Source organism: Colletes latitarsis, chromosome 14 (assembly GCF_051014445.1).
Source record: "Colletes latitarsis isolate SP2378_abdomen chromosome 14, iyColLati1, whole genome shotgun sequence".
NCBI lineage: Eukaryota > Metazoa > Arthropoda > Insecta > Hymenoptera > Colletidae > Colletes > Colletes latitarsis.
In genome coordinates this window covers 25,901,165-25,928,640 of record NC_135147.1, presented here as the reverse complement: position 1 = coordinate 25,928,640, position 27,476 = coordinate 25,901,165, and the positions used below count along the sequence as shown (strand labels likewise).

General features: G+C 45.1%; 1 protein-coding gene across 1 annotated transcript in view; it reads right to left on the bottom strand.

Moving 5' to 3' along the window:
- Positions 1–26,888, bottom strand: part of LOC143349785 (nephrin) — a 135,353-nt gene extending 108,465 nt beyond the window's left edge. Inside the window, exons 1-3 of the mRNA XM_076781312.1 lie at positions 26,349–26,888; positions 20,561–20,771; positions 1,297–1,429 (exon numbers count right to left, since the gene is read on the bottom strand). Coding sequence (XP_076637427.1) covers positions 1,297–1,429; positions 20,561–20,678 — 251 coding nt within the window. The 5' untranslated portion in view covers positions 20,679–20,771; positions 26,349–26,888. The remainder of the gene's footprint in view (positions 1–1,296; positions 1,430–20,560; positions 20,772–26,348) is intronic.
- Positions 26,889–27,476: the final 588 nt, after the last annotated feature.

Here is a 27,476-nt window from a genome sequence, read left to right as displayed (position 1 = left end):
TTTCCTGCTACTCGGAATTGTTTACCATTGGCTTAGGATTTGTTCCGTCTCGAGGTCGTCGTATCCGCCCACCTCGCGCGTAATCCTGGTTAGATAGTGGCGTTTGTCGCGTTGAAAAGACGGAAACTTTGGTTTTAGACATTCGTAAACTGCGTGCATTAAAATTTCCCTTGTTTCGATTCTACGGTGAAAAGTTCTGTCACTTTTACGCGGGTGACGTGGCGATTAAAGTGTTAATGAGTACAGTTGGCGTTGAAGCACTGTCGACAACTTCTCGAAGACGCACAATAGCTACTTTGGACGACAGAATTTTTCACCAAGGAACTACCAGCGATTAATTATAAAAGTCACCCTTCTTCATCGTGTAGGAAGATTATAAAACCGTTTTAGAAGATGTTCGTGGTAAAACCGTCCCGTTAAAGGGTCGCAGAAACAATGATTTGGATCGAGTGCGTGGATGTAAGAAGTACGACTAGCGTTAGTACGCGTTCCCGAAGAGATACGGCGGTTCTTTTGGATCCTGATCCTGGTTTTATGGGATCCATAAAAGCGATATGTACGAGGATCGAATCGGTCGTCGACAGAACCAGCCAATGTATAAAGAACAGAGAACGCAGAGGCGATTTGCGGTTCAACGAAATCCCAGTTTTGCCCGCGGGATCGTTTCGGACTCGCGTTTGTCGGATAGCTTGCAAATCCGCGATCGAGAGTCCGCGTAGTCGCGGAAAATGTGGGAAACCCTAAAAGCTTTCACGCTTAAAGCACCGTCCTCCGTTCGCCGGTAGAACAGCCTTTTAAATATCATTTTCCCCGAGCGAAATGAGATGTCCGCGATATTGCGAATTACGTAATCTGAATTCAACGTGGAAAGTTTGTCGTTCTAGGTCACCGCGTCCCCGTTGTTTGATAGCCAAACTTTCTGAAGGGCGGAAAGTATTCGACCCTGCACTCGTCACTCCTGGAGTACACTAATATTTGAACTGGCTAAGTATTGCGATGAGAAAGGGCGCCTCGAGCTAGGAAGGAGACGGAACCGTGATTAAACAGAACCAGAACCCTAAATACTTTTCTTTACGAGGAATGTTCCGGCGCTAATCGAGAAGGAATTTAGATCGTAGCCACCGCGCTTTGGATAATAAACGAAAGGATTCAGGTTTCCACAGCCTCTTAAAGCCGATCAAAATGTCTGATACGACTCGTTTCTTCCGAGATCGAATCTTCTTTCTCGAACGCTTAGCCGGTACTATTTTCCGCGAACGAAAGAATTATTGCGTAAATAACAATGTTCTGGCTTACCTGTAGAGCGGTTCGCCGCTGTCCTCTTTGAACCACAACACCATAGAGACGGCGTCGTTCGGCTCATGGGGTTGTATATTACAGGGAAAATTCGCCCTCTGTCCTGCCACCCCTTGTATCGACTCCATAGGTACTGCAACAGATCGACAGTTCGTTGAAAATTGTCCGCGGCTCGAGAAATGTTCGTCGGGAAAGGGCCGGAAAAATAGTATGAAAAGTTACGTTTGAAAAATGCACCGTCGAATGAGAGAAAAGTTCCCGACCGCGCGAAATATGTAATTAATTCTCGGTGGTTTCCTGAGAGGGGTAAACGTATCGACGTCTCGTTCAAAAGCTTTTCATCGGGCACCGTTTCGAGCACCTTCGGAATTAAGAATTATGACGCAGTTATGGATACGTTCTCCCCGAAAAAAAGAGAAACCACACCCCCATCCGCCATCCATTACCGCCGCGAACTGTAGACGATTACGTTAATAGGGTGGAAATAATTTATCGTTGTTGCGTATTCATCCTTTTAGCGTATTCGAGACGGTTAACGTTACGCTCCGCGCGGCCTCTATGAAACACATTTTAACGCTCGGCTGGAAATAGCGCGCACTCAAGCGGCTCGTTTAATCTCCGTTGGCGTTAAACTGACAGCGAAAAATCGTGCGCGAAATAAATTATTTTTTAAACCGTGATATACGCGCGGCAAGAAAACACGGTGCTCGTTCCGTGACCAAAGATTTAATCGGCTCTGCGCGCCACTGAAAATATTCGCGGCAGTGTAAATGAACAGGGGGACGCGCCGGGTGGACGTTACGCGCGCGTATTTATGCCCGCGACGCGGACGGCTTATAGAAATTTCGGAACAAAGGTTGCTCTAGGAGCGAACCATGGCCGGGGATAAAGCGAATCGGTCGTCGGTCGAGGCAAAGTGGCCACTCGAGCGCGGTTCAGGCGACTTCGTTATTCCGTCGTTCGAACACTTCCGGCAATAATGCAGATTTTTATCGGGGGGTGGGCAGCTTCTTCCCCCGTTTCCTGCGATGGGCTCATGAATAATCCTTCCGCGTTCGATTTTTTCGCTTCCCTTGCAACGCCCCGCCGCGTAATTAGTCCCGGTATTAATCGCGCGAGCACGCCGCGCAAAATTAACAGCGCGGCCGACTCGTAAATCGTTCGCCGCGGCGAGCATTTGTCGTTCGGTTGTTTATCGGCGTTTTTCGTTGTACTTGGCGCGTCGCGGTTCGAAGGGTCGTAGTATTTTCACGCGCCGACGACCCCGGGGATATTCTCCCGAGCAAAACGAGTTTGCGCGAGAAAATGATGACGCCGCCGCGGAGTTTGTCGATGAAATTCATTTAAGTCGATGTCGCTTCGGCGCTCGTCGCCCGCGGAACGTGTCGAGGCACCGTGCATTTTACCACGGAAACACGTATTGCATTTACGTTCGCGTTACAACGACTTTATGCAAGTACGTGCTTTCGCAAACTGTTACGTGGAAATGCAGAAATTCGTTCCGGTCGCCGGAACCACGGAGGAACCGTCTACCACGGGGCGTAAGTTCTCGTCCACAGCCAGCCACGTGGCCGACATTTCGTGCACGGAACATTGAAAAATCGGACGAGAAATGTTTAGACGTCAGGACGCGTCGCGACGCCGACTTCACGCTCGGTTAAAGACGGGTTCGACGCCCTCAAAAAACGAAACGCCATTGAAACCTCCGGCAAACGGACCGTAACTTCACCGTCGCTATTGCAGTCTTGCTCGTATTCATTCGTCTCGATAAAAAATAGAAACTATCGTTGGATTTATTTCGTACGGTTTAAGAAGACCAGCCAAACAAGACAAGCCAATTTCCTATCTAGTCGCGAAAATTATTTTTCGCGACTTAAGAAACCTGTAGTCCACTCTGTTATTAATAACAGAAACGGACGCATGTAATTAAAAGCCAGGCTGGGATAAAGGGATTTTGTAGGAAGTGTTTTAGGCGCGTGATCAAAGGAAAGAAAGTAGAGAAAGGTGAGGGAACACGATCGAGATAAGAGATTGTAAGACCCGAGTAACGCGAGTCTGGACCAGAGAATTTGGCGTAGCAAGAAAGTCAAGATGTAAAGGGTGGGGGATTTGGCTCGCGCACTGAAAGAGCCCGACGGCACGAAATTTTGGGTTGAAGCGTATTATGTTGCGTAGATAAGGGTGTCTGTCGGAGTGGAGCACTTCATGCACGACATAACGGATGTGTAAGATCCACCTTTGTGCCGCGTGGAGCCAGCCAGATTCAATGAAAAGTGTGTGGGTGACGGTGTCCTATTTTGCCAGAGAAAACCGAGTTGCATGAATTTTGTGCGCGTTGCACTCGAGACGAGACACTGTTGGTTAGGCACTGGGGTCCAAACAACGCGCACGAAATCCGATTCGCCCGTTGCTGGGTGAATTAACTCCACGCAGAGACGATATTTGAAACTAGGAACCCACTGCTTTGGAGTTTGATAGTACCGCGAGATACAAAGTGTTTTTAAAATGGATCGAGCTCGAACCGGGGGTTTGGGGTTCCTTTTAGAGAGAGGGGAAGTCACAGATCGCGCGAGTATAGGGAAACACGCGATGGGGTGGGAAGATTTGAGAGGATTCGAGTGCAGACCGTGAGAAACCAACCATTCGTGAATCTTGGAGAGATTCATCTTCAAATATTGGAAAGACAGTGTGCGTGGGATCGAATACGAGGGTTCGCAAACTTGGAAAATGTTCTCTGCGGTATTTAATACTTCTTAAATACTCGTTGAAAGATCAGTCGCGAAAAGAAAAAGATGGGGAAAGCACAGGCACCGGCTATTCGATGAAATTCGTATCTTCGATCTTTGTAGAGGCAGAGCGTAATGGTGGACCGCTGGAAGACAAAGTTTGAGAGACGCTGCTTTAAGCGACGTCAATATAGATATAGATAGCTGGATATCCACGTATATACGTTGAATAACAGTGGACCCAGCAAGTACGGAACCCTGTGAAATAGCACAGTAGACAGAGCACTTCACAGAAAGCGTTTGGAATGGATTAGTATAGTAACTTGTTGCGCGCGAGATGTAAAATATGTGCGAAACCAATTTAGAGCAGTATCATTTACACCTCGGCTACTCGTGCTTCGCCCGGTAGCAAGTTATGATTGAGAACGTCGAGTGCCTTTGTAAAATCCAGCGACACAATACGCGAAAGTTTACGTGAGTCGCGTACACGCGGTACGCTATCGAACGTTTGAATAAAAGATACGCGGTATCGATGCTCCGCCAAAAGCCCTTGGAACAGCAACGGACCTTTTGAGAAATTTTTAAAGCCGGTTGCATCGAATTTCGAAAGGAAAGGGTGAATAAAAGCGCGATTTTTGAAATCGTCCTTCCCATTTCGGTCGTTCGAAATTCAACGATCTTCGGGATTCATTTTTAGATACGTTATATATATATTTTTTTAACCGTGAATGCAAAGCAGAGGGTCGAGATAAGATTGAACAATTCAGGGGGAAAAAAGTTGGAACGAAGTCGACTTGGTTGTTTTAAAAGCTTGAAGGATATCAGTCGCGAAGCACGACGGGTTCAGAATTATAACGGGTAGGTTCAGAATGGTAGAATGCTTTTTAATTACTTCTGCGTCTATGAAGTCAGGTAGAATGGAGTTGACATAATGATTATTGATGGTAGAAGGATCTGTAAATTAAGGGATGTGGACCAATGCGCGACGAAGAAGTAAAATCTAAAGTTGGAGAGGCAAGCCGAGAAAGTTTTCGATGAAGAATGAGGGGAGAGACATCCGGGAAAAGTTTGTTTTTCAACTATTAACGCGGCGGTCGTATATTCTTCCATTTGTTTATATTTCATTCTATCGCGACACTGAATAAATTTGGATTTCGATTTTTATTTCAAAGAGTAAATGCAATTAAGTTGTTTTTAATTGAGACAGGACGCGAGTCGAACGTTTCACCGTCTTTAATGTCGTTGAAGACAACGAATAGAGTATTTGTTTCGAGTCTTTGTTCCCGGCTTGCAGTTAATAAAATGTATCGTTTGAGCGGTCCGCGTGTATCGGTTCAGGATAGCGCCTTAAAACGAGGGTCTTCCATTTAAAGCAGCGACGCGAAAGCAAATTAATTATAAAGTTCTTCTCGTTGCGCGTCAGTACAACGGAAACTAATTAAGCTAGATCAAGAAGAACTATTAGATAAAACAATTTTATATCGCGCACGGGTGACTTTTCACGGCGCGGAATTTAAATTAAATTCTTCAGAAAACAATAATGGCGGGCGGAGCCGTCAAGCGGTCATATAATAAACCGAGTGCTGCTTGTGACACTTTTGTTGATGAGTATAATTACCGCATCGCTGAACTCGGACCAGAATTTTGAAGCGACCTCCCTCCGACGATTTGTTCCGTAAATTTTGGTTACTCGACTACCTTTCCGCTTCGCTTTTACCTCTATGCAAATATCATGAATCGAAAGTAATTTACCACCGACTTGATTCCGTTTTAACTCGATTAAATATTAATGCCATTGAACGTTCGTGCGCTCTTTAAGACTGTGATCGAGATACAGAATATTTAGAGATATTTATTTATTTCGACCTTCGCGAATTTTCCATACAGGGTCTTTGGCCATCCCTGGGTTAGGTTTTCCACTGAGACTTCGTTACAAAGTTATTAAAAAATTAAATTAAAAAATTTCTAATCGTTCTGAAAAAATTATTTTTGGTTGCAAGGGTCAATTATAATCATTTTTTGCCAATACACATATCCTTGAAATCCTACGCATTTACGAGAAAAAAATTCCTTACGGAAAATACAATGTCCGATCAATGTCTGATTCATTCCCCTGAAATTTCGTCGAAAAAAAAAAATTTCAAATCGTTCTGAAAAAATTATTTTCGGTTGTGGGGGTCAATTACAATCATTTTTGGTCGATAGACATACCCCCGAAATCCTACGCACTTTCGAGAAAAAAATTCCTTACCAAAAATCTGATGTGAGGCCAAAAACGTTGCCCAAAAATTTTATGCGAATCTTTAAAACGTCATAACTTTTGACCGGATTGGACGATTTTGATGTTCAAAAAAGCAAACTACGCGTATTTTGCTGGAGAATATATAGAAATTCTGAAAATATTCGAAAAGTTGGTCCTTGACCCCGCAAAATGAGAAAAACCCCATAAAAATGGTCCAATTTTCAAACAGCCATAACTCCTACAATTGTGAATATATTTCAATGAAACTTTTTTCTGAAGTAGAGTTCATGGGTACCTACAAAATAGTATTAGACAACTTTTCTGTAGGGCGTCAAATAAAATTACTAAAAATGAAAAAGAAATTTTTAAGAAAAATCGACAGGGGGTAGGTGCCTAAATTTTTTAGTGAAAAAAAAAATTTCGATTCTTTCTAAAAAAATTATTTTCGATTGTGGGGGTCAATTACAATCATTTTTGGTCGATAGACATACCCCCGAAATCCTACGCATTTTCGAGAAAAAAATTCTTTACCGAAAATATACTGTGTAGCCGGAAATGTTTCTATAACTTTTTAACAAAGCCTCAATCAACAAATTAGTATCCTTGATTTTCGTCTTATTTTGGCCTCTAGAATCTCCCATTAAAATTTTTCCTCGAAATAGCCCCGAATATCGCGTTCACTGGCGTTAATTGGAACGCTAATATTTCGTCGATTTTTGAACGGTGAGACTCGGTGGTATCGTAATGCTTTTCGCGGAAAATGACGAGAGCAAGAGAGGCTTTCAGGCGGAAGAAATTTGAGTGGCAAAGGAAAGGAAGAGCGGGAGGCATGTATCCACGAAGAATCATTTCGAAGGTTCGCGAAATTCCGTATTTAACGGATGCCTTCCACTCGGAAACGCGGCTGGCCAAAAAGAATAGACCAAGCAGAATATCTTTCTGGTTCTTTATGTCCGGTCGCCGAGACGGAATGCCGGCTCGGAGAAAAACGGGTCGCAAAGGTTTCGGTGCAGCTGGCTTGCATACATTACGAGCTTTTATTCCGTGGGATAGGAAAATGGAGCGGACGGGGGGGGGGGGGGGAAACGAAAGTTTTGAAAGATGGCTGGACCGGGGAAAATGTAGCTCCGGGGAACGCTGAATCGGATCTCGGTATTTCGACAAAGAGCCAAACCGCGAACGAAGAGCCTTGCTGACCAAGATCGTTACTCTCTCGATCGCCTAGATCCACCCAGTGAAACGGAGAACCCTTTGTTCGAAGAAATCGAAAGCAAATTAGGTTCTTAACCGTCGTAGAGTTAAAGAAACTCTGACTTAGATGGAGTAAATAAATAAGCAAAAATATAAGAAATACTCGAAGATAGGAATTATTATATTTAGGGGTTGAGACGACCCTCTGCAGTGCTTCCATTTCATTAATTCTGTTATTAAAGATATGAATTGGCACAAAGAGCGATTGTAGACGAGTTTTGTGGTACGGATGTGAAAAATCGAGCTTTCGAAGGGTGGACTTTTGACCGTTCGCAAAGCCAAGGGTTCCTGCTTCGTGTTACGTCTGTCTCCGAATGGAACGATGCTTTATTCATTCGAAAACAGTGTCGCGAGTTCGGCGATGCCCCTGTCCAACTTTTACAGAGTCGCGCGATACATTTTCGGCCTCCGAAACATCGTTCGAAAGCGGATAAAGGCGAGTCCAGAATTTAATAAGCCGCCCCTCCGACAAGGGGAGAGAAGAATGGATCACGGAGAATCTCGAATTAAATTTTATATTTATTTTTGCTTATTTATTCGTTCGACGTATCGGAACGGAAAGATAGAAACGTGTACGAAATGTTTTACCTTTCGTCGAGAAGCACACAGAATGCTAGAACGTAATCGGATGAGATATTTTCGTAGTCAAAGCGTGCCTCGACAAAACGTTGTTCGACAGTATTAGCGTATTAAGCGGTTAAAATTAGGATTCCGAGCGGCGATTAAAACACCTTCGCCTCTAAGGAATTTGCTGGTTTCGCTGTTTCTATCGCGTCGATAGACGGCTAAATCACGGAGCTCCGGTACCGCATCGGAAATACCATCGCATAACCACGATTTAGTTAGAACCACCACATCATAGCCAAGAGACACAGACAGAGGGTAGCAAGAACGCAACCGTAAATTGGATGGGTTAGAACGTGATCCGCGATAATTCTGATAATGTATCAAAGTTAGTCGAAGATCGCCAATATCGATGTTTTATTAAGCTTTCTCTTCGTTCGCTTGAAATTATTTTGAAAGTTTTAATACAAGAGCGATCCATTTTTCATTTCGAATAGAGGATCCCCTTAAACTCGAAACTCTGGCCATGAATGTCGGAGATACCCGACGTCAGATTTTGGGTATCGTCCAAGCGATCTCGAGCGTCTCCCAGCTGGGATCGATAAAAACCGTCGAATCGATATTGATCGACGCGAATGGAAAGTGTCCCTCTTGGGGGATTATAAGCCCGTGGGAAACGATAGCTTTGGGCACCTTTAAAGTGCATTAAAGGGTAACGAAATAATAGAGACAATGGAGGCGCGTGATCATTGTCCAGGCCGGCGTGCGGTGCAACGTTGGTGTGCTTTGGATCGGTATTTCTCGTGAAACGGAGAACGAGACTGACGACCGAGTAATTGGCAAACAATCGCATACGACCATTGTTGCCGTGTGCTCACCTTTTAACCGTGTTACGCGACTTCGATTCGAGCACACGCGACGCGAGCGTTGATTTTACAACGGATCCGAAATCCGCGCCGGGCGCTCCGCTAAAGCGCGTCGCGTACACGGGTTCACTGTTTGCGTTCGGGTTTACGATACGGATCGAAACTATACGCGGCACGTATTGGCGTAGCTTAATTTTAGAACGTTTTTTATAGACAATGGCGCGTGCTTTTTCAAACATCAACGAAGCCCGATTGTCGCTTTAATCGTTCGTGATTTACGAATCCGCCCCGTTTGACAAAGGTCGAAATAATTGCGCCCGACCCGTCGATAAATCTCCCCCGTTCCACTGGTCGCCAATTTTTATTTTTCCGTGTATTAAAAAAATAACAGAAAAAAAAAATGGAAACATGCGAAATTGTACGTTCGCGCGACGACGGAGAAACGTCGAATCCGTCGACGGATCCGTTGGCCGTACGCCAAAGAGACGGCTGCTGTTCGAACGTTCCTGGCTCGTTCGTTGTTTACCAACTGACCAGTTCACGGAACAACGAAGATCGAAGGCCACTTTCGGTCTCGCAGTTTCCTGTGTCTCGAAACACGATCGCTTTCCTATCGAAATTTTCATGGTGTCGCTTTCCCATTAACCGCTCGCGCAGGAAATTGATCCCGCACGAACGCGGCCCCATATAATCTGGCCATTAAAATTTTATGAAACTTTCACGTATAAAATACGATATTAACGAAAAGTTGTCAAACTTTGCGACCGAGTTGAAACGCGATCAAAATTGTTATTGCAGACACTGGAGCACGAATCCTCCTTTAAAGAAGGATTCTTATTCGAAGGCAGAGTATTTTTTATGCTCACGAGTATAAAAAGAAACAATTTAGCGAACATTATCGTCGTAATATATTTTTACGACGTCCAACGTGGCGTCAGAATTTCTTCAGAATTTCTGAAACCCTCTATCGCATCGAGAACCTTAAAAAACCTCAACAGGGCTTAAAAGACTCCGGAGAGTACCCGCAGGGTTTACACTCTACCTACCGGAAGTCTATTCATAGCCCTTTTAATTCGAGCGTTTACTAAAGCTCAATATTCCCCATGAATATTAATCGTGTTTTCGATCGTCGAGTTAAAAAGCTCAATTCGAGGAAACGCTCTTAACTGAGCATGAACACAAATACGGATCCTATCGACTTAGCCTTTCCTGTTCTAATATTTTTTTCAAGTATCTGCAAGATTCGCTTCGATTTAGTCCGCCTCTTTGCGAAGGTCTCGTGGTAATTTTCAATTCGCGGCGCTAGAAACGCTGAGCATTTAAATGAAAATCGTCGGTCGCGATATTGGATCTGGCTCTCCGATTCCTCATTTGCAAGAAAATCGACGAGTTTGTCTTTGCTTTGTTACCGACTCGTCTGTTTTTCCCTCCCCCGTTTCCTTTCCAGCTGCTCGGGCTGCCTCGATCCACTCTATCCTTTTTAGTAACCGTCGCCTCGAGCCAAAGAGAAGGAAAGAAATAAAAAAAAATAAAAGAAGCTTACATTCCGGAGATTGGTTATAGAGAACAAACAGAATGGAATCGATATAATTGACGTAGGATCGAAGGAGCCAGCCGTTCCCAACAGAGAAGTTGTGTTCGACAAAATGTCAAAGATCGCGGGGCGTCCCGGTTGTATTATTCAGTTTGAAATCGAAAGCGCCGCACGCTACCTTCCCTTTATCTTTCTTTTATTGATTTCCTTTCCTTTCCATCGCCGACCCCGTCGCTATTTCGTATTCCGACCGCTTCGTTTTTATTCCGCCTTAAGAGTCGTGGTTCGTTTTAGGGATCAAGTTGGAAAGAAACTCCGGCGGTCGCTTTTTTTTTTTTCCTCTCTTTCGGAAACCTGTTATCGGAATTCATTGCGTCTGGCATGATCCGATACTACCGCAACTTACGCTCCCTTTATCGAGTACGAACTGCAGTTCCTCGTGACAAAGTTACGATAGATACTCTCCTCTGTTTAAAACTTTTCTTTCAAAGCTGTATTAAGTTCTAATGGACAGGTAGATATATTTATTCGCTCGATAGTATCCGTCGACTCCCTCTCCGTTAGGCGTGCACGGATCTAACAGACTCGTCGCCTCGATTTTGGCTGGATATCTTGCTGATGGCTGGGAACTACGGTCCCTTACATTAAGGACAACTTTAACCGGTATCATCGTTAACGTTATCCTAGGCAGTTATCAAACTTCGCGATACGAAAACTGTTTGCGTGGCTAGTACGGCGATCTGTGCTTTTCATTCGGGGCTGGAAACGTGAATATATAGGGGCTGTTTTCGAGAAAATCGACTTTGAAAATTCCACGGGCGCGCGAGCAACGCAGAACGACTTGGACATTCGCGTAAGTAGAAACATCGATGTATGGTCAGACGCGCCAGTCCAGTCGAGTTTGGTCGCGCAGACATCGTACGATAAACTCTATTCTACATTCTCGATGCACCTTTTCACGTAGAATCACCATGATTAAGGAACCAATGACGAGAGCCTCGGTTTCGTTAACGTTTAAGATTTCGCAAAGCCCGTTTCCGGATCCGCATAATTTCTAATTCCTCGACTAGCTTCGTTCAAATTATTATAATAAAGGTGCTCGGTAGGTTTGTGGACCATAAGCGCGCGCATTCGGTATAATAGAGTGGAAGACAGGTCATTTATATAAATGGAGAATAACGGAGGAGCGAGAACGCTGCTCTAAGGCGCGCCTAATTTGATAGGAGTATTTGATGTCACAAACACTTTGTCACACGGTTTCGAAATGGGTAAAGAAGCTCAACGATTCGTAAAATAACAAATCTCTAGCTTGTTTCCTATTCTACAGCAGATGTAATCCTCGTTGTAACTACTGGATGGAAAAGAGAGCTGGTTAAATAGCCGGAACAGCCACGGGACCTCTAATCCAAATGTTCGCGACGAGCATAAGGTTAACGATGTTGGTTCCGGGTCTAATCGTGGCAAGATATTCGCGGGGGATGGGGGATGGATCGGTTGATGGTCGTAACGGTGGTAGAGAGGGTACGTCGGGCCCTTATCGCGGGTAGCATCCATCCAATACAGTTACCGGTCGGTCGTATACGTTGGACGAATTAGCCTGGGGTGTAAACAGCGATGTTGTATTCAGCAGGATTCAGGAGGTCGTCGTAGGGGCGGTGTAGGCGTCGGGTATAGGATGGCGAGGATTTCGCGTTCGTAGGACTGAAAATCGAGCAACGTGGATGCGCCAAGAGGAGCAGTGGCTCGAGGGAAGCACGGGAATCGGTTATCGTGCTAATTGACTGCGGATTATCGAACCCAACGTCGACGTCGTTAACGAGTATACCTTCGAGTCAGCGACGCTGCTTCAACACTCGACGGCCGATTCGATTCTACGAGCGTCAAACTCGTCGGACCAGCGATCGATTATCGATAGACGACTACGTTTTTAGAGGGGAATGGAAATCCGGTCAAAGTGACGGAGAACCTCTGTTCGCGTGGATATTAAGGAATCTGTTCGTTTGTGAAAGTTCGTCACTCGATAATAGCCACCGTTTACCATTCCTTTTGCGCCGCTTTAATCCGATTCTCACGGAAAGATTGCCGTCCCATCGATTTTACGCGCCAACGCTTATCGCGGAGGAGGAAATTTTCTAAACGCGATACCGTTTTTTTTCTTTCTTTCTCTCGAATAAACGAAAGCAACGCGTTGCGTTAGAAGTTCGCGAGCAATTATCGTTTGGGTAACGCGACGTTATTAGGGTCAAGCTGATTCTGCAAAGCTGTCGGGGCAAGAGCTCGATGGATAAAGGAGGAAGGAAAGTAAAATTAATAAAAAAAAAAATATCTTGTTGCTCGTGCTCCCGATTAATTAAAACTTTAATCGCCTCGAGGAGATCCATCGGTCTACCAGCCACCAACCACTTTCCTCTTCTGTGATTTTCAGATACAACGCTTTGTACGCGTCAAGTTTCAGACCATCTTTCCTCGGGGAAAACTCCGTCGTTAGCGTAAGAAAACGCTACTCTCGCGTGGCCGTTTACCAAACGATGCTTCGCGAAAATTTTACAGTTTAAAAAAAAGCAAAAGTAATAAAAAAATGGCAACGTTCCCGACGCTTCCCGGGAGAAACTTTTCCCGCGATTAAATTCGTTCCGATGCGATCGTACGGATTCAGACGGACGGCCGTTTCCTTCGAAGCGTATTTTTCTCTCCCCCGCGGAGGGGAATACGAGATATAATTGATAATCGGAAACTTTGGACGATTCGCGTGGGTCGTTCATCATCCGTAAGTAATTAAAACTTGGGACAAGAAAGTCGATTTCTCTCTTGTCCGGACGTTCAAAAATTTTCAGGGCGAAGACGCGTCCGCTTAATCGGCGACTGTATAAATCAAGTTGATCGATCGACTTTGTTCCCCGCGATGGAACTCGATTTAACGAGGCCCCGGCTAGAATTTTGAATAAAATCGAGCGCGTAACCGGAACGTATTTGCGTGTGTGTGTTTTTTTTCTCTGTTTTTTAAATCCTCTACGCGAGCCTCTGTTATTGTAACGCATTTATGGAAATTGCCGGCGGCTCGTGTTCAAAGATAATCTATGCTAACGAGGGAACTTGCGAGATACTTCGTTTCCGCTAGAAATATTCGTTAAAAATCTCCAGGCTCTCGTCCGTTGCGTCAAGTTTTGAATGCTTTGACGGAATCGTTAACGAACGCCGTCGACGCCGCGCCTCGCGTATAAGAGGCGCAAGGTTAACGCAATTTGGAAAATTCGGGACACACACTAGGAAAACCGTGGGCAGGGAATCAACTTTTGAGAATATTTGGTTCGCGAGCACGACTGGATTAATTACTAGTTGGTTTGCTTCCTTTGAGCAGCCGCATCGTCGTTACTCTCGAAGCCACATTTCGGTTTCGAGTAAATTGCGCTCGGTATTTTGCGAGTCTCGTTCCGAGCTGTTTGTAAATAAAAGTTTGTCGATAACGCGGAGAATAAAAAGGAATAAAAAGAAAAAAAAAAGCGAAACGAACCGTTTCCCGTGCACTGTTCGCGACAAAACGCTAACAATTCCAGATACGAAAGCCTCGATGCCCGTTGTTCTAATAATACGAATCGATGCCCCGCATTAAACAAACATCCCTCGGTCGCGCGTACGCGTATACCATACATCGCTAATTTATTTGCACAAACGCTGGAGCAACGTTAGCACGCGATAGCGACGACCATTATTTAATAACGGCCTTTCATTGGACGACGAATTTTGCGACATTAGCAGCAGATGCGCGGTTTCCATTCATAACGCGTCCGACACCTGCACGACCGCTCTTCTTTTCTCTTTGCTTTCCAACCCATAAGCAAAGTGCTTCGACGCAGAAATTTCCGCCTTTCGATGGATTATTTTTCCTTTCAATATCGGTACTCGAATGATTCGAGAGAGTCTCGTCTTTACGTTTTCAATTATACACAGCGGACTAAGCTCGTTGTTAACTTCAAAGTGCTTTGCAACTGTTTCCTCGAGGACCTAAAACCAGGTCGCGAGGCTAAGAGTAATTTTATTTTCGGTCATTTCATCGATCTGGTTTCAATAACGGAAACGTTGGGACCGATCGGGTGTACGCGGGCTGTTTAAATAAAAATCAAGTTACGGCGAAACGCGGGTAACTTAGGTTGAATTTTTCATTCGTCGAGCGATGAACATGCACGACGGTTTAAATTTTGCACGGAGGGACGTGCACATATCCGAAACAACGGCGCGACAAAATCGATACAACGAAAACGGCAACGCACACGTTTTCCGTCTCTTTTGTTTCGCGCACCGGCGCGTTCTGCGAATTCTGAGTATCCGTTTGATCGTTCGGTTAAATTGTCGTTCCGTTCCTGTGCATCGTTACGCTCGTATTAACGCAAAACAATTTTGAAAGGCTTTTGCCGGGCCCCATCGATGCAACGGACGGAGTCGTAGAAACGGAACCCGGTCTCCGGCGGCGTGCTTCAATTTTGTCGAATCGTTTGAATCCGTGACAATTCCCGCGCACAACAGACTTGTCCCAGAAATCGGGACAAGCATGCCGTTTATCGTTTCGAATTTAAACGCTTCGCTTTCCTTTCGAGTAGAAGCCATTTTCGTTGGATCCTTCCTCCGTTTCTCCTCTCCCCTTTTTAGCTTTCGCTTGCTACGGATTGATAGCAATTAATTCGACGTTTATCAAATCACCGTACGGTAATATCGTTTCATAGCTTCTTCGAGCCCCGTTCACCTAGAAAAGTCAACATTCAGACGAATTTCCTTTGTTTACGTCTTCCCCGGGCATTGGCGCGCGTACCGTGGATCCACTTTCGTCCTTTCAGCTTATAGTGGGGGTCGCATTCCTTTCGCTAGTCAACAATTCGCGAACGCACAGGAGCCAGTCGACTGTGTACTTTGGACGTATTCGGTAGAGAAATTAATTTCGCGTCTACCGCGTCGTGAAAGTGTGGTTTGTGGTTGGTGAATTTGTTCTGCAACCATTATTCAAAATCTAAAGGATCTAGAATCAAGCCAACGATCAGTTCCGTGGTTTCTCCTGGAATTAATACGCCTTCGTGCAAAGGTAATACTCCAGACATTAATACTTTCCTCCTGCTTTGGAAATCTTAAACGGGCTCCACCGAAAGAGGGTGCAAAGGGTAACCAAAGGAGGCGTGGCTTATTTTCGGAAGATACGAGGCACCGTCGTCGACTGCGCGACCCCAAGCACGGACACACGCAGACACACATATTCACTCCGTCGTTTCGCATCGACGCTTCTTGCTCGTCCATGATGGTTAACAAGCTTAGTTTAAACACTCGTTAGAGCGGCTTGATCGTTGTTTCGAGCAACCAGCTGGATCTCGGGCTGCTGGCGCAGCAAGAAGAGACGCCCGTGGCTGAAAGCAGCTTATATCCGAAACGAGTACGTGGTTTGCGATGTAACGAATTTCATTAGATAGTTTAAGGCCGTGCTAGATAATATTCCGTGAAAACGGCCGGGCGCGTCGAGCGACGCAGCGCTTAAGTCCTCCCGTTAAAACCCCGGTTAAACGACGTTTTCAGATCGCTAGCAGTTATTAAGAAGATCTAGTGTCCGCCACTGATACAAACTTTTTAACTCGATTCGCGGAATAGTAATTTAAGCTATCGCGGCTGCGAATCGTTTTACCAACTTCTCGGGCGTTTTCGTTTAATTAATGCCCCTTTTACCGAACGTTTCGCAGACGGCGAGCAACCTCACGGACGAGATAAAAAGTTTAATTTCTTGCGTGAAAATGTGTGTACAAACTCCCCGCGAGAACGGGGAACATAATAAATTTGCCGACCGTCGACGCCCGGCTCTCGCGGCTCAAAGATCCGCCGTTCGCTTTGAATCGAATATTCGTGGGACGATCTCGCTGAAAATCGACGCTCGGCTAGTCGAAAAGGATTCGATACGTCCGAGTGAAAACGTATCGACTGCCCGAGGCGCCGGAAAATTACTGGCATTAATCTCGGAACCTTTAATTAGGAACGACCGTGACAAACGCAGGGAATTTTTATCTAAATTGTCTCACCATTTAGGCATCCCCTCTGGCAGGAAATTTTTCCGCTATATTTCATTTCTCTCTTTTTTTCTCCCTCCCATTCGTAACTGATCCTTTTCGACGATGGAGCACCATCCACCCCCTTAAACGGACACTTAAGGACCCGTACATTTACCCCAGATTCCTCTCCCGGCCACCTTTAAACGTATTTTCGCGGTAAAATAGTTTCCATTGGAATCATACTTCTCAAGAGTGTCTTCGTTTATTAGACGTTTCGAAAGGTGGCTCATAAAAATCATAGAAATTATGGACGCCAGTAATATCGCGTAATAAATTGCGCGAGAGTGAAGTTGTACAGATATTTAGGTGTATTCAATGAGCTCGAGAAAAAATGAGGTACTATAAGCGTGATTCGTTTAGCACGAAGCTGCGGAATTTACGTTGCACTCCTTCCAGCAATAAACGGTATTTGGCCTGGTCCGGAGACCGCAGCAGTTAGTATACCGTGCTGCACTAAGCACGAGCCGGATCAGAGAACGGTATAGTGTTTGTGGATTTTAACGTTCGTTAGAAAAAATTTATTTATCGTTTGTTACGTCGCTTTTGAGGAGTTCGCGAATTTACGAGAATCACTCGACCGTCTACGTATTTAGTAAAATGTTTTGCAAAACCTGGAGGATTTTAAACGTTACACCGTACAAGTATATTCTCGCAGTTCGCGTGCCATTGCAACCGTAACGGGAAACGCATTTTGCGTCATTCGTTTCGGTTTTTGAGCAGACATTTTTCCGCGAATTGAAACAGTTATTCTCCCGGGTGGTTTTAATTATTCGTCGGAATATGCGACGCGATGGGTGACGTTTATCGAGATATCAGGCAGTGTTTAACTGCTGAACCAGCACTGAATTACGCCCGCACTTTCCGTAAATCAAGATCATCGCGATCTTTTCGTCGGTGTTGTAAATCATCGCGGTGTGTAACGTTTTGATATCGTTAAACGCGGTTCTGTGCATCGAAATAGACATTTATAAACGTTCGTAGCGTGGTCTGGCAAAAATTGATTCGCGGAGAGGCAGACAAAAATTTTACGAACGCGTAATTTCGCCTAAAATTTGCACCATCGGTGTTCGTTGATCCACTACAGTTTCTACGTTTCAAAATTTCACGTACGAGCATAACGGAATAAAACACGACTCTTTGGTTTTATTTTACCGTTATTGATCTCCTGTGAATAACGCTGCTCTCATTGTCGTCAGGCATCATTGAATATAAAATACTCGCGATAATAGAGCGTTTGTTATTGTTCGTTGTTATCGAGTTAACCCGAATGCCATTGTTTACTTCCATGGGCAGTAACGATTTGTTACTGCTACGTTCATTTAAATCGAATATAATTATATTACACGCCATTCTCCTCTTTCCTTCGTTTTCCAATATCGATTCCTGCATTAAAACCGTGTTTACCAGCTGACGGCCAGTTTTAAGAATTAATCATACCCAATTCGTACCTGTCTCGAATCTTATTCGACTCTCAATAAACTATTATATATATTAAACTCGATATATATTGATTTGTTATCCATTATTCGTAAATTTGTAGCCGCAAAAGTCTCTGGACGTACACGGATCTACGACATTTGATCCTATCTCGAGAGAAAAATCGAAACGAATCGGTAATTGGTTATACGAGACTGTGATTTTCCCCCGAAAGAAAATTCTCCTTTCGTCGACGGAGTACACAGAACGTTTCTGTTGCAGACGTACACCGATCCGGAGGATCGAGTTTTCCGCCGGCCCTCGTGCACTCGTGCCTCGAATTTACGCGTTGGCCCCGTTTGTTTGCGAAGACTGGAATCCAATAACCGTGAAAGCAGTCTGTGCCGGTGGTGGGTAGAGCCCAGTCTATTAAAGAGTCCGGCGGACTTCACGATTCTTTGCTAAGTCCACTAAAGAAAATACTTTACTCGCGAACTCGTTAATAGCGGAAAGCTATCTCGGTTGCCTGAAACAGCGACGTGAATTTCAGAAATCGAAGGATGTTAGTCGGCCAGGGCCAGGTTAAACGCTCGGGGGTTGGTATTACTGCCTCGATAGGTTGAATTACAGTGTTCCGGATCGTTTCTCGCGCTGGAAGCTCCTTGTTAAGCAAAATCGAATCTCCCGGTTTTCGCTGCGTTGCTCGAGAAACCGAGCCAGGAACTTTGATCGATAAAAGTTCTAATTGTTTACTATTAATTTAAAATCCGAAGAATGTTCGAACCCCGATAGAAGACTGTTATCTTTCCTACGGTTTCCGTTCGTCACGCTCCGACCATCAATTTCCCGGAAAAGCTCGCTAACCGCGATGTCTTATTTTTTAAAGCGTCTCTGTTCGACGGAGCGTTTCAAAAACCGATCCCAAGGAGTTGTAGATGTCAGTGGTCTCCGGTGTTCGACGAGGTTAACGTTAACCAAGAAGTTCACGGTAGTTACCTCGGAGGAACACGTAGAGTAAACTGGATAGTTTCGTTGGCCTCGGTTCAACAACAGGGTTACTCCGATACTTAACCATCGAGCTAAACCGATTTTGCTCGAATTTACTTTACGACCGCTAATACGGAGAGTCGAGGGCAAGTTACAAGGAACGTCGAATTTCCACGGGTAACTTCTTGAAAATGTCTAAAGCACACGCGCAACGGAAGAAAGGAAACCGCTTCCGGCGTCGAAATTCCCACCGTCTACGCGGATTCAAGCATATTAACACATTGTCGATCGGCAATTTTACACAGAAACTTAACTAAATTGAAATAGATAACTGATCGACAATGTGTTAAGCCTCTAATGGAAACTCATCTTCAAAAGTATCAATTCTTATCTGCTAGAGTTTATTTCTATTTTTCAAATCGCGATGAGTGTACCCTAGGGTAGAGAATTTCGATTTAAAAGCGGAAAAAAGTAGGTTTTCCAGCTGTCTTTCGATAGTGTGTTTCAGGTTCTCCATGGGAAGGGAAGCTCTTCTGGTTTGGTGGCCACATGTGCACCGTGCTCGTAACACGTGCCACGGTGCAGAGCTCACGTTCTGCACGTGCGTCTGCGTCGAAGAAACCCATATCCGGCGGGACTCGAGCCCCCCTTCGACCCCTCTTCAGGTAACGCTAGCGAACCAGGCCCAGGGATGCTTCTGATTTCCATATCGTAATTAATTTCTCATTTACCCGGTGCACCGCATTAATTATATGTCCCACGGCGACGCTCCGACCATACATACCTAATTAGTTTAGTTTCGTCTGGGATTTATAAAGTGCACGCTCTATACAGGCTAATCCGGCAAATCTCGATTGTGAATTCTAGCAATTCATCTGTGGTCTCGCCACGTACTTCCTCCTTTGTTCATTGGCTCGTGCACGGCCACGCGATGCTCCCGAGACCGGATTCCGTCTTCGATCGAGTTCGAACGAGAAACTAGTAACGGCAGTCCAAATGTATTCCTTGGAGTTGTTTCCCCATGACGGTGCAATATTTGTCGCGTACGTTTCCGCGGGTTCGGTGCAATTTCAACTTTCGTATAATTTCTTTTCCCGCGCGGCGCGGGACCGTCGGTCTTTAATTCGCCGCGGCGGTGTACGCGTATCGGAAAAAGTTCCCGAACGAGTTTCGCCGAATCTAATCCCGTTGTACGTATCCATTAAACATTAATTTTGATATTCCAGCGACCCACGCGGGGGCAAAATGAATTAAGGAAAGAGTTTTCCAGCGGTAATTCGTGCGAATGGTTGCTCCGTTTTCCAACCACCGGGCGCCTCGTTCGCGCAACACGACCGGGAAAAGGGAACATCCTGCCGTTTAAACATTAAACAAAAAAAATTGCTTTCTTCTCGTGTACCGGAACGTGACGTACGTAACGGGGAAAGCATGCATTATTGCGACGTTTCGCTCGCTGGGTACAAATTGGAACGCGACTTCCAATCAATCGATAGAATTTTCATCGATAGGGAATAATACGAGTAGTTTATCAATGTTCATCGACTAAGAATGTTAGCTCGAGCAGAATTCTCGTTGTTTATTGCAAAAAGTACGATACTCACTCGGATGCTCGGACTCGGCGTTGTTCCCATCTTCCTGTGTAAAAGTAGTTTTTCTCGACTGTGCGTTGGCAAAGGTCGATACCTCGATGCACGTCACTGCGATCAATATCCACAGCATACTGACGAGCGTCTCTTGATAATTTCAAACCATCCTAACGACGTTTACGTCTTGTTCTCCGTGCAAGGGTCGCAGGGTCCCAGTCACCTTGTTCTGTTAACAGAATGGGGACAATTAATCAAAGATTACTTAATACGCTTACCCCGAACGCGACTTGAATAGACAACACGATACTGGTTCGTAAAACGTAGCTATTCTTTCTGACGTAAGTTGACAATCGTGTTCTCGATCTTTCCGAGGGATTCGACGGAGATGAAATCGAAAGGATCCTTGAAATTAATAATCATACGGTTAGAACCGCTTCCGTAAAAATCATATTATTACGAATCGCCGCAAGAAGAGGGCAGTGGGAGGGGAAAATCGAATTGAATTTCATACGGTCGGTTTGGTCGACGACTACTGCTCATCCTCGGCGCTAGAAGATTTAATCGAAGATTCTCCTTCGCCCACCGTATTCCATCCGACCCTTATCTAATCTAATCCTACCAGCTTTTGCTTTTCCTCGGTGGAAGCGAGACGGCTGAAAACCAGAATACCGACAGCAATACTGTCGCGGTGACAAAAAGTATGAGCAAACGTAATACGTTTTTCTAATGTCCATCGTTTCGCACAGGTGGACGGAACTCCTCCTCGCGGAGCGTCGTTCCAGTTTTTGGAACCTGCGTCGAGTTTTGCTTAACTTTTTGCCCGGTCACGATTGGACCGTTGTAATAAAAATTTGTTAAAAGACATTTACGTTCCATATCCGTATCTCGAGATCTGATCTAGAGTTTCAGTAAAACTGGTCTGTAAATAACGACCATAGAATGATAAAAAAATCACTGTTTCGTTCTGTGCACGGATCGACGAGGCGAGATAGTGATTAACGAACGCGCGAGAGTGTATTTATGGTGGTGTTTTCACTTGCAGTTAATATTACAGTCCACGGTTCGTCACAATTTTCAAACGCGCGGGTGTAAACTTTCTGCTTTATCGCTCCCCGAAGATAGTAATCCAGTGGTGACATATCTGGCAATCTACGTGGCCATTTTGTCGAAGCGTCATTCCCATCGTCGTTCTACTATTTTCGAAACATTCTCCAAACATAAAATTCATACCCGTGGAAATTTACAGACGCGTATTTCATCTCTCCAACAGCCTCCAGTCGTCTACAGGATACTTTATATTTTTTATTCGTTGTAATTCTTAAAAACTCTTCGAACTAGTCTTAGAATTTATTTGTACACGAACTTGTTCAGTATATCCATCTTCTCTAGTATACAGAAAATTAAATAAAATCTTATTGCAACAGCAGGATGCAATTGGAAGCTTCGAAAACTCACGTGATATGTTCGTAAAATTACGAAGCATTCTATGCTGACAAAAATGTACAATTTTAAAAGAACCGCGAGGTTTTCCGTATAGGAGAGTCCGTAAGTAAGTCTCGAAGCGAATTATTTCTTCATCCCTGAAAGAAGGAAACTTACGTTACACGCGAAAGAGATTTCTCCATCGTGCACGCACAGAGATCGTTTTTACCGCGATAATTCTGCTCGCGTTGATCGCGTAAGGCGTTCCACACGCAACGTGTAATATCGGTGGTCGCTTTAAACGACGCACGGCCACGCGATCGAGATACAAAGCTACGTAAATGTAGGGTGTTCGGCCATCTCAGAGAAAAATTTTAATCGGAGATTCTAGAGGCCAAAATAAGACGAAAATCAAGAATACCAATTCGTTGATGGAGGCTTCGTTAAAAAGTCATTAATAATTAAATTAACAAATTTCAAATCGTTCTGGAAAAATTATTTTCGGTTGCGGGGGTCAATTACAATCATTTTTTATGAATACACATATCCCCGAAATCCTACCCTCCTTCGAGAAAACAATTCGAGTAAGTGCTGAAAGTTTTGGGTGAAAAAAAAGACTTTCGAATCGTCTTGGAAAAATTATTTTTAGTTGCAGGGGTCAATTCCAAGCATTTTTGGTCAACAGACATACCCCCGAAATCCTACTCAGTTTCGAGAAAAAAATTCATTACCGAAAATTTCATGTCTGACCATAGCGTCGATATGTTTCACTGAAATTTCATGCGTATCTTTAAAACGCCATAACTTCAGAACGGATTGGACGATTTTAATGTTTAAAAAAGCAAACTACGCGTATTTTCGTGGAGAATATGTACAAATCGCAAAAATATTCGAAAAGTTGGTCCTTGACCCCGCAAAATGAGAAAAACCCCATAAAAATGGTCCAATTTTCAAACAGCCATAACTCCTATAATAGTGAATATATTTCAATGAAACTTTTTTCTGAAGTAGAGCCCATAGGTACCTACAAAGAAGTATTAAACAACTTTTCTGTAGGACATCAAACGAAATTATTATAATCGAAAACGAATTTTTAAGAAAAATCGACAGGGAGTAGGTGCCTAAATTTTTCGGCGAAATTGAAAAATTTCAAATCGTTCTGGAAAAATTATTTTTGATTGCAGGGACCAATTATAATCATTTTTGGTTAATAGACATATCCCCGAAATCCTAACCATTTTCGAGAAAAAAATTCATTATTGGCGGAACTTTAAACGTTAATAACTTCTTAACGAAGCCACCATCAACAAATTGATACTCTTGATTTTCGTCTTATTTTCGCCTCCAGAATCCCCCATTAAAATTTTAACACCCTGTATATTCCAGTGGCAAAAGTATGCGGATGGTAAACCGTCGGTGGATTCGCGATTTATAAAACCGTACTCGAATCGTGTAGATCGTTCGCGAAAGAACGTAGAGTGGATACTGTCGGGCCATATTTCATTCACGGAGTTGGGGAATTATCGGTCGGGAAGGTTGGTAGTACGGCATTACGAAACACGTTCACGGTCTACGACACTTTGTAAGTACTTTTTCGTCGTGTGCTCGCCCGCTTTTCACGGGTTGCTTCGAGGAAACATAGAAGAAAGTTACGGGTGTTGGTAGCATTGAACGGGAAAGAGAGTTGTCTTTTTGATGTGTTCCACATCGGACGCACGGAGTTACTTCACTCCACTTCCGAGACGAACCGAACTATCCTATTCCAGATACGTGACTCGAGAACCGTCCACGGGAAATGCATGTTCGACGAAACGAAGGACTTTATTGTCCACTTTATTCGCGTCATGGCTTAAACCGAAAGTTCCTAGAGAGAAACACGTACGTGACGCGCGCGTTTTGCACACTTTTATTTTCCCGCGAATCTTTTTTGCCTCGACGAGTTCGTAATTTTCTCTCGATTCGTTGTCGATTTGCACGGAACACGCGACAAACGATTAACCGTCGAATAGGAAGAGTGAGAGAAATTCCAACGAGCCGAGACAATGGCTCCCGATGCTCTCGTAGGAGGTTCGATAGACGAGATATCGAGGAGTTCGGAGTCACTTTGTCTTTTCACGAAGCTGTTAAACGGCCATTAGGGAGATAGAACACCGGAGAGTCCCGACGTTTCCGAGCCATCAGATTTCCAAAGGTTCGTCGACATTCAAAGAGCATCTAACGCCATCGGGACCGACGCTAATTTTCGTGGCTCGATAAAAAGAGAGGCACCTTAGAGGAGCACGTTAATAAGTCTATCTTTAATCTCGTTTAGGAAATCCCTGGGGAAAACAGCCTTTTACTCTTGCGCCCTCGTCGATCGATTCCGGCGCACCGACAAAAATACTCGAAGCAATAAGAGAGTTTGTTAAAGAAAAAAAAACCGAAAGGACGAGACCAGACGAAATACGTTCATTCTTTCCGCCTTAACGAGTGAGTTCGCGGGTTAATATCGAGTACCCTTAAATCGTTCATTATACCGGGGTCTGTGTTGCACGAGTATTCGTAAGAATCGCGAAAGCTATCGGTACGTGGCATTAAACTATCGATTTTCTCTGACGAGTCGAAAGTTAATGGGCATTTTACTTTTCAGGTCAATTGTACGCGAGTTCCCCGGTACACGACTCGACTAGTTGTTTTTAACGGAAAAAGGTGCACGGTTTCCGGGGGTTGAAACTATGCTGTAGCGCGGTTAAATTACTTAATTTGTCGTAAGTATGTAGTTCACGGAGCGTGCATCCGTTTCTCTGGCGTGGCAGAATTCGGAACTTTCGGAAGGGCCGGTTGTTTTCTACTTTTGGTCATCAAGTACGCTCCGGGGTTTTCTTAAAATTCGCCATCGTAAATCGTTCGAGAACCTTTCCCTCTTCCGTCGTACAATTTCCTAAACGAGTGTTTGGAATATGTGTGTCTCGCGGTCCGCAATTCGATATAAATCGATACGAGGACTGCTCGGAGCAAAGAGAATCAGAGTCGAGGCAAACCGTTTTCTATACGTAAAGATGTCATTAGGAGATCGTATTATTGTTTTCTCGGTAGATTGCTGCCGTAAACGGAAGTTATATTTATACAGGAACGATCCTGTGCGCGTAAAATGCACAGGACGTTCGGTTAACTGGGCGATGCAAGCGACAATATGGTCGTTCTACGCGAGAAAGTGAATCGAAAATATGGAATAAAATTTTATTGGACGCCGTTTCGTACTCCAGAAAATTCACTTTGAAAATTCGTCGGTGAGCGCGCGGTTGAGTACGGGACTTGGCCAACGCGTCTGACCATTACACGTCGTTTCTACTTGCTTTGGTATTACTAACTCCAGTCGTTCTTTATTGTATTACATTCTCTTCTACGTACCTCTAAAAGCAACAGGAATATTTCTATATCAAATTTCATTCTATACGGGACAGCTACGAGCGACTGGAAGTAGAAAAGGCAGGCGATGGTCAGCCAATTTTCGAAAATGTATAGTTTCGTGAACAAAGGTTTGCACGAAAGAATTTCGCTGCAGGTTTTCCATAACCACGCTTGTTGCTAGTACCAACAGTTATCAGGCACAAAAACGTAGGTGCCTGCGCGGTTGAACGGACGATGAACAAGTGCTGCGATGATTGTCGTTTCGCGCATCGTCGATTGGAACGTATTATTTTTTTATCGACCGGCTACAACCGAACCACCGAGCACGCTCTCGTCATAGCCGCCCCTCTCGACGCGAGCGAAAATAGAAATAAAATCAGGACAGCGTAATTCCCGATATCCCTTCTGTCATTCTAGCTGACAAAGATCCCGCCTGGGGGATTGATAAATGGCGACATTCGTCAGAATTCAGAACTCGAGCGCGTACCTATCGGCGAAACATTAGACCGACGGTGGTCCCTTCGTCAGGATCGGGGATAAGTGAATCGCAAATGCCACGCAGGAACGCGCAATTTATAACGCGTGTCATACTTTTTACGAAAAAAAAACCGTATCTCGATTCCCCCGTCCGAGCAAAAACTTTTCATTCCCCTTCGCCCGTGCGCGAGACTGGTATTTGCACACTCGGTTCTCTTGCGATAACTTCACGGAAGAACGAAGCTCTCTGCGAGCGCGGATAACGTAAACTCGAGCCAGCTATAACCGGTGAAACGTAGCGAGGGGTTGCAAACGAGGAAAAGAAAAAAGTTACGCGTCGGAGAAAGTGTTTGCGCGCTCGCGATTCAACGATCAAACTTACCGCTAACCCACCGCGAGTCGAGTTTTCTTACGAGAACCGTTTCGTCGCTCGTTTATCGGTTCGTCCATTTTGCTAAACGTCTTTGGGGACTAGCGAGACTACGTTAATTTCTGCAAAGAAGTCCGCCGTTACCTGTTTCGCGTCGGTTCCGTGGTCGATCGCCGCGTTATCCACTCAGAACTGTTCACACTTTCCCCACCATCGTTCTCCGTGAACACGTACGAGGTTAACTTCAGGTCCAGGCCGAATTATGCCGTGAACACGTGGCGGTGTGTCTTGTCATCGGTGGTCGGAGGACGCCTACCTCCTCCGCTCACTCGACTCGAGCCCCGACAAACATCTCTATTCCGCACTGTTCTCGAGTTCCGTACGCGTTCTCACGCACCACTACTTCCATCGATCGCCGCTCGGATAATCTTGCACCAGGATTTTCCGTCGCCCTCCCCCCCCCTTGGGAGGACCGTGAACAAGAATCACTGCGTATCCGGGGGCGCGAACACAAGATTCGATCACTGATACCGCGCAACGATCGCCACTGAATAAAAATCAAGGCTCGATCGGTGGATCCCGTCGGTCGACACGTTTGCACTTGTAAAGGGAGCGTTCACGGCGTCGCTCGATCGCGTAACCGATCGTGGTGAAGCGTCGAAAACCACCCTCGCCAACAAACGAAGCGCGCGCGCCGAGCTCCGCGATGTCACTGGATGCTGCCGATGAACTTTCGCGCACGGATACTCCAACCTGCGCCTCAACCCTCGACCCACCGCCCCCTACCTCCCTCCCTCCGTTCGTTTCAACCCCCCTCGCGCAACCGAATCTCTCTGGCGTACCTAGACCAAACCTCCACCCTCGTGCACCCCGCTTCCCGACACCCCTGCTTCGTGCGAGCTCGATAATCTTCGTGCAAGCTCGCAACCTTCGCCTACCGGGGACAAAGATAAAAGGCGAGAACCGGTACACGGGAGCAGGACAGGTCGTCCAGGAGGCTAACTTACGAAAACGTGCTCCTCCGTTCGCGCTTCCGCCCCCCAAAAAGCGCGCGATATACGCGTCCCTCAAGATTAGCCACCTTTTTCGCGTGGTAATTAACCGATATTGATCGCTGCGAATTAGACACGGTAGGGTCTTCCTTGACCTCTCCACGGATATTATCGATCTACGCGGTCGTTATCGAAACGTCGCTCCGGAAGTCCGTCGTTAATTAATGGTCCACTCGGTATCGTTGTCAATAAATTGTTACGTTCGCCGCGAAGTTTGCTT